The sequence below is a fragment of the Dermacentor albipictus genome, chromosome 4 (genome assembly GCF_038994185.2).
Source record: "Dermacentor albipictus isolate Rhodes 1998 colony chromosome 4, USDA_Dalb.pri_finalv2, whole genome shotgun sequence".
Lineage (NCBI taxonomy): Eukaryota > Metazoa > Arthropoda > Arachnida > Ixodida > Ixodidae > Dermacentor > Dermacentor albipictus.
Genome location: NC_091824.1, coordinates 152,679,757 through 152,691,986, shown reverse-complemented (window position 1 = coordinate 152,691,986; position 12,230 = coordinate 152,679,757). Strand labels below are relative to the sequence as shown.

Sequence of the window (12,230 nt, the reverse complement as noted above, 5' to 3'; positions counted from 1 at the left end):
TTGATTGATTGATGATTCATTTTGCTCAAACAGAAGTGCAAGTTAATTATATTTTGAAGCGCTGTGTTTATGGCGAAGTAAATGATTACTGGCATGCAGATATGCTGATGCGTGTGATGTCACTGGAAGATCCACCGTTTCGACCCGTGGTCGAAAAGGACTCTTGCATACCCGAGCTTCACCAACTGATGACGCGATGCTGGGCCGAGGAACCCGACGATCGGCCCAGCTTCAACCAGATCAAGGTCCACATGCGCGTCATCAATCGGTGAGTACTTGAGCAATGCGCGTTCATACATGCTTTTCGAAACGCGAGCGCCTGCTCAAACATAAGGTAATGTTTCAAGCTGGGACGAATTAACGACAAGAGCAGTGCTTTGTCATGCTGCCGTAGCTAGCTAGCATGCAGCTGCGGAGCGAAATCTTTTGGCCTCCGCGATCCCAGAAAAAGCAGAAATGTGCTATCAGTGCTATGGCACGGCGCAGCTTACACACTGAACCGCATTTCTTCTGAACTGGGTAAGGCGGATGTGTGAGGTTCTAGAAGATGTTTCTAAGATGTGTCTAAAATTAGGGCCGATTTCAACCGAAATCAGTTGGCTCTAATTATCCCCGATTTGCGAACTATTGTTGCGACTCCAGTGCACTTCTGCAGGCTTGGAGTGACGCCTGACACCGGCGAAAGATGCCGAGAGCGAGTGGGGCTATACTACTCGAGGTGCAACTAAATAAGGAAGGCCCATTAAGCTTGAACAAAGACGCTTCCTCCCCAGAACAGAAATTGGCCTCCCTGGTTGAGTCTTCGGCCACAACCTCCCTAATGATCTCTTCAATTAACCAATGACCCTCAGTCCCCAGCGGCTGCGGAGCACCTGACCAAAGCCGAAGTCGGATTTCCAACGCAGCAGAGGGTACTAAGAGTCTCTGGGTCCGGACAGGCCGCCAATGGAAACTGATTCTTGCAACTTTTAACACACGAACCCTCTAGAGGGAGGCTAGCTTAGGAGGACGCTTCGAAAAACTATCAGAGATTGTTTAGGATATTACCGGCCTTAGTGAGATTAGAAGAACTGGTGAGGCTTACACATTGCTGAATCACGGCCATGTCCTCTGTTATAGAGGTCTCCCGGATAAGAAGCAATGTGGGATAGGATTCCTAATCCACAAGCACATAGCGAGCAACACTGACGAATTCTACAGCATCAACGAGAGGGTAGCAGTAGTCGTAATCAAACCCAATAAGAGGTATAGATTAAAGGTAGTACAAAACCTACGCTCCAACGTGCAGTCACGACGATGAGGAAGTAGACCAGTTTTATGAAGATTTTGAATTAGCAATGAGAAAAGTGCAAACGTGGTATGCAGTAGTAATGGAGGACTTCAATGCAAAAGTGGGGAAAAAGCAGGCGGGTGAACAGGCAATTGGCAACTACGGTGTCGATTCTAAAAACCCAGGAGGAGACATGCAGGTAGAATTCGTAGAAAGGCCTAAGCTGAGAACAGTGAACACCTTTTTCGGGAAACGTAACAACAGAAAATGGACCTGGAAAAGCCCTAATGGTGAAACAAGAAATGAAATCGATTCCATACTTTCTGCCGATCCCACCAGGATGTAGAAGTGTTAGGTACGGTAATGTGCCATGATCATATATGTTTGTAGGTCTAGGATTCACCTCAATTTGGTCAAGAAAAAACAGGTCAACATAGAGGCAGTAAGGGTAAAAACAGCCAAACTGAGGCTGGTACTTGCAAACAAATATGCCGCCTTAGAACAGATGATGATGATGGCATAGAGGTAATGAATGAAACCATAACGAGGCTGGCTTCAGAGGCAGCAATTGAAGTGGGAGGCAAGGCACCAAGGCAACAAGTAGGCAAGCTCTCCCAAGTAACAAAGGACCTAATAAAGAAACGACAAAGAATAAAAGTGTCCAACTCAAGAGATAAGATAGAATTCGCAGAACTGTCAAAGCTGATCAACAAAGCGAAAATAAGTGATATTAGAAGTTATAACGTGAGAAAGACTGAAAAAGACGTTAAAAATGAAAGCAGCCTGAAATCAGTGAGAAGGAAACTTGGCATAGGACAAACCAAGATGCATGCACTAAAAGATAAGCAGGGTAATATCATCAGCAATCTCGAAGGTATGGCAAAAGCAGCGGAATAATTCTATACTAACCGTTACAGTACCCAGAGGACTCAGGAGCACTCTATTCGAAACAATAGTGAACAGTATACAGAAATTCCTCCTATATTTAGAGATGAGGTCAGAAGGGCCTTGCAAGACATGAAACAGGGAAAATGGAATCAAAGGTAGAGGAGACATAATGCTAGGAAAACTGGCGGGTCTCTATACGAAGTGGCTATCGACTGCAAGGGTTCCAGAACACTGAAACAATGCAAACATTATGCTAATCTACAAAAGGGCGACGTTAAAGAACTGAAAAATTTTAGGCCCATTAGCTTAGTCCCAGTATTATGTAAAATATTTACCAAAATAATCTCCAATAAAATAAGGGCAACATTTGACTTTAGTAGACCACGGGAGCAAGCTGGCTTCAGGAAAGGTTACTCTACACCAGCAGTCATAGAGGCACTGCGTAATCAAGCAGTACAGACCGCTTACGTAAATACCATGGAATATATCTACAGAGATTGCACAGCCACCTTAATTCTACACATGAAAAGTAGGAAGATACCTATAAAGAAAGGGGTTAGACAAGGAGACATAATCTCCCCAATGCTATTCACTGCGAGCTTGGAAGTATTCAAGCTATTAAACTGGGAGGGTTTAGGAGTAAGGATCAACGGCGAATACCTCAGCAGCCTTCCGTTCCCCGACGACACTGTTCTATTCAGCAACACTGCGGACGAGTTACAACAAATGATTGAGGACTTTAACAGGGAAAGTGTAAAAGTAGGGCTGAAGATTAATGTGCAGAAGACAAAGATAATGATAAATAACCTGGCAAGGGAACAAGAGTTCAAGATCGCAAGTCAGCCTCTAGAGTCTGTGGAGGAGTACGTTTACCTATGTCAACTAATCACAGGGAACCCTGACCATGAGAAGGAAATTCACAGAAGAATAAAAATGGATTAGATCGCATACAGCAGACATTGTGAGCTCCTGACTGGGAGCTTACCGTTATCATTGAAAATGAAAGTATACAATCAGTACATTTCACTGGTGCTGACATGCAGCGCATAGACTTGGAGACTGACAAAGAAGCTTGAGAACAAGTTAAGGACCGCGCAAACAGCGATGGAACGAAGAATGCTAGACATAACTTTAAGAGACAGAAAGAGAGCGCTTTGGGTCAGAGAGCAAACGGGTATAGACGATATTCTTATAGACATTAAGAGAAAAAAAAATGGCATTGGGCAGGTCATGTAATGCGCAGATTAGATAACCGTTGGACCGTCAGGGTGACAGAATGGGTACAAAGAAAACGAAAGCGCAGTAGAGGACGGCAGAAGACCAGATAGCGCGACGAAATTAGGAAATTTGCGGGTGCTAGTTGTAATCCGCTGGTGTAGGACAGGGGTAATTAGAGATCGCAGGGACAGGCCTTCGTCCTGCAGTGGACATAAATAGGAGGAGGAGGAGGATTATGATGATGATGGTGGTGGTGGTGGTGGTGGTGGTGGTGGTGGTGCCTGGACTAACAAGCACTGTTGTGGACGTCTGCTAAAATCCTGATTAGCTGATTCTTAAACGGCTGCCAACTCTATGGCAGTGGTCTCCAAGTTCGATTCTCGGAGCAGGACCACCTCTTGTTCAAGTAATAAGCACCTTTTTTAAAGAACTTGTATGCGCTGTCTTCAGAGGCGTAGCCAGGGAAGCGGCGCGAAGGCGTGGGAGAGGGGGTAGACAAATTTCTGCGTACCAGCATAGCTAGTATAAAATAACACGCGACAGCACCCACTTTACCCCGTACCACCTTCCCCTAGTCAAATGCGAGCCCCCACCCCTTCCTTGAAAAAGATTTAGCTGCAGCTCCTGGCTGTATACTTAAAATTTGGCGGCGGATGAACGGTCAGCAACGTTTCCTTTCCGTAACATTTGCGTTACAGCTGAAGTTCCATAAAAATAGAAGAAAGTAACGACAATACCTGAGAAGTAGCGAAGTCATGCTATAGAAGAAAGAGAAATCTAAGGTGGCTATGCTTTCCACAGCCCACTGTTTAATGACTAGAAATCCTGGAATGAAATCTTCGCAGAAATACTCGGCGTACAGCGATGGGATTTTGTAGTAGTATGGTTAAATGTGCAGGGGCTACCATGGAGAAGTGAATATCATGGACAACATAATGGCTCGCATGGAGCAGTATGCCAACGAGCTGGAGGTTCTGGTAGAACAGAGGACGGCTGCGTTTCTAGAAGAGAAACGGAAATCCGAGGAGCTTCTCTACGAAGTGCTGCCAAGGTATACGACTTTAAGCGATCTATAAACTTAGACACGTTTCTCATGTTGATTAACTGCATCGCACGAAGACTACAATGTGATGGTTGATATCGAGATTATGCCATGATGTTAGCGCGGTAACTCCAATTGTCGACGGTTTATTTTTCCACTTACGACGTTGAGTAATTTACCATCTTTATTTCAATGCTAAGTATAACAAAAGAGCAAATAAGTAGTGAGACAGGGCTTTGGGGTTTGTGAATAAATATATTCATTTATGAGATAACTTTTCATGAAAAACCAAGGATGTTCCTGTTCACCAGTTTTTATAGGGCTACCATGAAACTGTGCAGTACATCTTGTCAAGCCCCTCTATATGTATCCATCTAAGCAGTGCGCAACGAGACGCCATCGCACACACAAAAGAAATCGTAACAAACAACTGGGCCGGTAGAACTACCACCAATCACCTATAGATTGTAACAAGCACAGAGCGGTATTGCAGCTGGTCCTGACACGCAGCAATCAATTAGAGAACGGTGGAAAGGGTAGTTGTGCCGCCTTCAAACCGCACCATATTTAAAACACATTCTGAGGTTCTGAGAGCTGAAGAAAACTGCTTGCCACGTACTTAAATAGCCTTATTTTGTGGGGAGCTTCAGATTACTCTTTCGGTCCAAACACAACCTCACGACATCACCTGAGTGTCGTCAAATCATTGCTTTCTTTACAGGTCTGTTGCGGAGCAATTGAAGCGCGGTAAAGCTGTGATTCCTGAACTGTACGACAGCGTCACAATCTACTTCAGCGACATAGTTGGTTTCACGTCCATGTGTTCATCCAGTACTCCAATTCAGGTAACCAAAGCCAGCGGGCACCTATCAATAGCAATTTGCTTCAATTTATTTATTTATTTATTTATTTATTTATTTATTCAAATTGCATTGTTTGCCTTCTTCAGTGGTTTTGAGCCTACCTATCTCTGTTGATCTATCTATCCTCGGCATCGTCGGCATGCCATCGCCGTTTCAACGACGCCAATTTTTTTCTTGTCATTGTACTGTAATCATACTGCCGTTATTCAATCGTGATTATGGCGTCCTTGTCAGGGCGTCATTGTCAGCTGATCCATTGTCAGACTACTGTCTTGATGCCGTCGTTATCGTGCTACCGTCGTCTCTCCAGCTTCATCATACGATTCTCGTCAGGCCACAGTCGTCATACAGGTTTCGTGATGCAATAATCGTCACGCCATTGTCATCATACACTAGTCGTCATCCGATTGTCATCATACCATTGTTTTGCCATCGTCGTCCCTGCATCTTCCACATACAGTCGTACGTCGTCATGCCATTTTCGTCACACTGTCGTTTCACCGTTGTCATCACGTGAGTATCATCATCTCATAGCCGTCATGCCGTCGTAGTCATACTGCCTTCGTCGATCCATCGACGTCACTCCTTGTTCGTAGTAATATCAAAGGCGTGCTATCGTCTTTCAATCGTGATTGTGTCGTAGTTTTCATGCCATCGTCATCCTTTCTTCGTTGTCAGACACACGCTATCATGCATCGGTTGTCATATCGCCGTTGCCACGTCATCTTGGTCGTGCGATCGTCATCGTTCTCGCTTCATCGTCCGGTTGTCGTCATGCAGTCGTCATCACACGGTCATCGGCCTCTAATTGTGCTCATGTCGTCGTCGCGTGATCGTCGTTTTACCATCCTAATAATTCAAGAACCGACACGTCATTGTCGCCATCCCATCGTCGGTATACGCCTTTGTCGTTCCATCGATATGAATCCTTCTTCCGCATTCCGCTGTCACTACATCAGCCGCATACAGTCGACAGTAAGCCTCCAATCACAGGCTTGGTAGGCGAGTGCCATAGCAAAGTGGAACGAGATCGGGGTATGTATCATACAGCTGAATCAACAAGTCTCAGAGGAGCCACTACACGTGTTAAATAAATAAACGGGTTGTCGGTATTATGGTCTGTCGCTACATGTCTCGGTTGCTATTCGCAGTACCGTCGACAGTCATCGTGAGACCAGCTCTGCCATATTTATTTATTTATTTATTTATTTTTTCGTTCGTTCGTTCGTTCGTTCGTTCGTTCGTTCGTTAACTTGTTCGCTCGCTCGGTCGGTCGGTCGGTCGGTCGGTCGGTCGGTCGTTCGTTCGTTCGTTCGTTCGCTCGTTCGCTCGCTCGCTCGCTCGTTCGGTCGTTCGGTCGTTCGTTCGTTCGTTCGTTCGCCCGTTCGTTCGTTCGTTCGTTCGTTCGTTCGTTCGTTCGTTCGTTCGTTCGTTCGTTCGTTCGTTCGTTCGTTCGTTCGTCCGTCCGTCCGTCCGTCCGTTCGTTCGTTCGTTCGTTCGTTCGTTCGTTCGTTCGTTCGTTCGTTCGTTCGTTCGTTCGTTCGTTCGCTCGCTCGCTCGCTCGCTCGCTCGTTCGTTCGTTCGTTCGTTCGTTCGTTCGTTCGTTCGTTCGTTCGTTCGTTCGTTCGTTCGTTCGTTCGCTCGCTCGCTCGCTCGCTCGCTCGCTCGCTCGCTCGCTCGTTCGTTCGTTCGTTCGTTCGTTCGTTCGTTCGTTCGCTCGCTCGCTCGCTCGCTCGCTCGTTCGTTCGTTCGTTCGTTCGTTCGTTCGTTCGTTCGTTCGTTCGTTCGTTCGTTCGCTCGCTCGCTCGCTCGCTCGCTCGTTCGTTCGTTCGTTCGTTCGTTCGTTCGTTCGTTCGTTCGTTCGTTCGTTCGTTCGTTCGTTCGTTCGTTCGTTCGTTCGCTCGCTCGCTCGCTCGTTCGTTCGTTCGTTCGTTCGTTCGTTCGTTCGTTCGTTCGTTCGTTCGTTCGTTCGTTCGTTCGTTCGCTCGCTCGCTCGCTCGTTCGTTCGTTCGTTCGTTCGTTCGTTCGTTCGTTCGTTCGTTCGTTCGTTCGTTCGTTCGTTCGTTCGTTCGTTCGTTCGTTCGTTCGTTCGTTCGTTCGTTCGTTCGTTCGTTCGTTCGTTACCGCAAATGCATCCTTCTATAAGCAAAATTAGGAAATGAACGAACATCACTTCTTTTGCATAGTCGGACGAATTTCTGATTTACAGATTCTTTCGTGGTTATAGGGAACATATTTATTAGTATAGCTGTAACTTCAAAGCGAGAATATATATGTTCGCCATGTGCATACACTTCATAAAATGTGGTATTACAGGACACTATTTTTTTTTCTTTTTTTGTCTTTTTCTTATATCAGGTTGTAGATTTTCTCAACGATTTGTACACTTGTTTTGACGCCGTCATCAGCGACTTCGACGTTTACAAGGTGGGTAGCAGTGCTTCGTCCCTACATTTCTACGTGTTGCTTGCGTGGTGCATATTAATGCAAGCCAATAAGTTCATCTGCATTAACAACAGCATTTTTACAGTAGATTGACTAACTTATTCTAATATTTTTCTGTGCTGCTGTTCTTCGCATATTATGGACTTCCGTGATTTCTCCAAAGAGGGAAGTAGGATGCATTAAATTCTGACAATTTCGGCGCAGACCCCGAAATAAAATGTTCTTTTTCTTTCAGCGATAGTTATGGTTGAACTTAGGTAGTGGTTGCTATAAATTTACATACACTACAATTTAGCATATTGATTATGCGCCCCTGCTTTGAACACTGAGCTTAACAGACTGAGTTTACAGTGATGTAATGAATAGTTTGTTGAATAATTCAGTGGTAAATATGTCAAAGCGCATGTCTGCATAGCGTTTGCGATTTTTCCCAGCATTGTGCAACATTCCATGACCGAAAACAAAACTTCGCAAAATCCAGTCACTAGATGTAGCTTCTTATACTCCTGTTGAACACACAAAATTTCATGGGAGTTGATGCAGCGGGTTGCCTTATAAACGCATCTGTACGAAACTGTGATTCTGCAGCTAGCTTAGGAGCGTCAATTCTCCGGTTGCGCCCTCTATCAGCAACATGCTGCAGTGCGGAGTGTTTCAGAAAACATTGCCTCTGAGATTGTCAGCGTGGCATGGCCGGCCTGGAACGGCGTTTGCTCCAAAGCCGCGTCAGCATTCTCGGAGGCGGCCAACACGGGGTATTGATTCGGGGTGGAGTGTCCAGGGAGCACTGCTTTCGGTCGCGCCTCTCATGAAATGAACTAGATGGCGCCACAGAAACTAGTTATTTGGGGAGTCCGCATGCATGTACGCATGCATGCATGTACGCATGCATAGTTGCTGTGTACAGCTTGCGAAGCTAATGCGCATGGGGTGTATTTATATAACGGTTTGGCATTCACTTCACAACTAAGGATTCCTTATGGCGCATGCGCGGATGCGCTCAATTTTTCCTCGATGTCTTTAACCGCCCTCGCAAGCAAACATTCGCACCTCCCGCATTCTTCGGCGTTTATGCGGCAGAGGAAGTTATTGACATTAGCTAGTGAAGAATTTAAACTTATGCGAATGCACGCAAGGCACATGACTTTGCTGAAAAAGATTTTATACATAGACTTTTGGAGGAAGACAAAGAAATAGGGCAAAAGGAAGACTGATGCCGTTTCGTAAAAAGTACTTTTACGTTCCGCAGAATACGCTTTATTTTTATTGAGACCATAAAGAGTTTCCGAAATTTGCCTGTGTCAGATAGCATAATGGTTGTTCTTGAGCTGAATCACTCGAAGCTGCGGACAGAACCAGCACGAGAAATCGAAAAGATCAGCCAGCAAATTAACGAAAATCGACTACTTCACTATTTGGTCAATACTTAGCGGCACATATTTCAATTTACGAATTGTAACCGGTGAGCTTGCAAAGCATATCCCCTTGCAAATAATTATGAGGATCGCCCGGGTTTCGAGATTTGCTCCGTGAAACTTGCGGTGAGAATGCATTATTGTTCCGCTTACTTTTTTGACAAACCGCCCTTTCATACATAGAATACATAGATTAATACATACATTAATACATAGATTAATATAATACATACATTACTCATACATTAATACATAGAAGCAAACAAGTAACTGGAACACCTATGTTTTCTTTTCGCGCACTTCGGGAAGTAATAGTTCGAAACTGGAGTCATTCAAAACTGGTGTCATCCTGCAAATTCGTTCCAAGAGGATGCGCAAATTGCAATATGTGCCTAACATGTTTAACTAAAAGTTCATCTGTAAATTTTTGTGAATTTGTCGCTTATGCATCTTCATTTATGTTCGAAGTAATAATATCCACCTCTAAGTAAACCAGCTCAATGATAGTATTATGCTATCTGCCACAGGTGACTTTCAAAGATTCTGTATGGTCTAAAAACACACACGCACGCATACGTACGCATACACACACACAGTATATTGTCAAATCCGCGTTGGCTTACACACGGGTTACGGGTTCCATTCTGGATCGCGTCGGCGGCGAGCCGATGCAAAAACAGAAGCTTCTTTATATGAATGTACATGCACGTTAGACGCACCCCGTCACTCAAAACGATTCCAAAGAGCCGACTAATTTAGGTTCTTGTATGGACGATGCGACAGTGTGATGAAACGATTCTATTCTAGTGCTATTCCATTCCGCATTTCGTCAGTGGCCCGAGCGGCGCTCCAGCCAGGTGATCACCGGGATAGGTTATACGTGAACGGTGGACAATAAGACCGGGATCGAATTCAGTGAAAGCGATGCTTACATTGTACAGGCACAGGAGTAACAAGAAAAGTAAAAAAAGAAGATGTAATCAATTATTATTATTAACTTCCAGGGCAAAAAACATACTCTATACTCTGCTGTGAAAGTACACAAGTGGTCTTTACATGAATTAAACAAGCTACATTGCTGTAAACAAAAGATACTTCTACACTGAGTGTCTCGACTTGTGAATAGAGAAGGCGTGTTTGTTTACGGATTTGTGCTTTAGAAAGAGCACTAGAGCTGACAGCTCTAATGCTGCCAAGAAATTATTTCGGGTAGCCTAGGTAAAATGAGTCCTAATGTCTGATTATTTTAATTAGAACATTGTTGTTGTTGTTGTTGTTGTTGTTGTTGTTGTTGTTGTTGTTGTTGTTCTATTATTATTATTACTGTAGAAGTTTCAAAGATGCGTTTGGCCTGAGGTCACAGCATAATTTTACTCTCGGCAACGTAAACATAAGAAGCCTCCGAAAGTATTGGAATGAATTTAGAGAGATAGCGGAGTCAAACGGCCAGCAGTTACGTTGACGCCTTTGTTCTTACCGAAATAAATATACCACACGTATGCGCCGATATGTTTACGCTGTCTGGTTATCGTACACATTTCGTGACTCGGCCACGATGGCGAGGAGGTAGTATAGCGATTTTTGTTGATGACATGTATGTTGCGTCTGCAGTAGATATAACATTCACACATGCGGAATGCCTAGCCATAAAAATAAATATTTCGAATGCCGATTAAATCCTTCTTGCGTTAAATCGTCCACCGTGTAACAGTGTGAGGCGATCCTTGGTGGACCTCAATGGAATACTAGGCAAATGGGGTTTAGCTGTGCAGTTACGCTTAGCTGGAGATTTGAACATAAAGCGCTATGGCGTTACGCCAACTAATGTGTCCGATTACTTGTCCGTTTTGTCTTCTTATTGTCTGGAATCCATCTTAAATCACCTGACTAGAGAAGAGTGCTTGGATAACCGAATAGTAGAGTCCTGCATAGACCACAGAGCGGTACGCGCTTCTGACTATTCCTTGGCTGCTTGCGTCAGAGGTCATAAGTCAGAGGTTAGCTGACCACTGTTTTGTAGCATGCCGCCTTTCCATGTCTTCTCTAGCTGAAGAACATGACTCAGCTGGAAATACAGAAACAAATAAAATAGAAATTCAAATCAATAATGCAAAAATATATGACCAATACATCTCTAATTTCGACTGGTATTTGCTTATTTATGGCAGTGCTGCTGATATCGTATACGAAAAGTTCTGCAATCAACTTAGACGCTTTGAGCGCCTGAGTACATATACTGTAACAAAAAAAGTCCAGAAATAATGTTAGCTGGCCTAATGCTGATATTATGCGTGCCGGATCATTTAGATATTGGTCATGAAAGTGCTGCAAGCGTGCTACTAAAAATGAAGGATTAAAAGCTGAATATAGAATGGCAAGAAACAGGGCAGTCGGAAAAAACTATTTTTTGAATAAGTTCAACGAATCACGCAAAAGTCCCACGATACCATGATCATAATTAAATAATCTTAAGAGAGGAAGCAACGTGCTTCTAAACTCGCTGACGCATATCCAGATGACAAAACAGTAGTTCTTAATTCATTCAACCATTTCTTCTCGCGTGCTTCTGAAAACGCTTTATCCCAACAGAGAAATCATTGTACGTAGCAGGAATCTCTGTCGGCGTCCGCTTTTTTGCCTAGCTTATCAACGCCTGACTTAAAAAGCAATATGTTTAGTTTTCGGCAGAATAAATCACCAGGAATAGATGGAATATCAGTAGGCACTCTGCGAAGAAAGTTCGATGTGCTTTCAAATATCTTGCTATTTCTAATTAATGGTTTCTTAGAAACCGCAGTAATTCCCGAGACTCTAAAAACGGCTATCGTTAAGCCGGTGTCTAAAGAAGGCAGAAAACATTATGCAAAAAATTATAGACGAGTTTCAATTTTGCGAGTATTTTCTCAGATAGTCGAAAAGTTCCTGTACGAATGCATGACGTCTTTTTTAACGAAGTTTTCGATTTTGTGGCGCAGGCAGTTTGGTTCTGTGGCGAATCGAGGTACCACTGGCCCATTAGAAGAACTTTCAGATGAAATATATGCTGCATTTGAAAACAACTTATCCACCTGTGTGCTCATTTTGATGGG

At 44.1% G+C, this 12,230-nt stretch overlaps 1 protein-coding gene across 5 annotated transcripts in view; it reads left to right on the top strand.

Moving 5' to 3' along the window:
* LOC135909752 (atrial natriuretic peptide receptor 1-like) overlaps nucleotides 1-12,230 on the top strand; it is a 102,895-nt gene that overhangs the window by 74,167 nt on the left and 16,498 nt on the right. For all 5 annotated transcript variants that reach the window (XR_010566778.1, XM_065441817.1, XM_065441818.1 and 2 more), the window contains 4 exons: nucleotides 100-268; nucleotides 4,275-4,427; nucleotides 5,140-5,263; nucleotides 7,640-7,708. Coding sequence is in view for 4 of the 5 variants with exons in the window: in XM_065441817.1 (XP_065297889.1) it covers nucleotides 100-268; nucleotides 4,275-4,427; nucleotides 5,140-5,263; nucleotides 7,640-7,708 (515 nt within the window). In the remaining variant the exon portion in view is untranslated. The remainder of the gene's footprint in view (nucleotides 1-99; nucleotides 269-4,274; nucleotides 4,428-5,139; nucleotides 5,264-7,639; nucleotides 7,709-12,230) is intronic.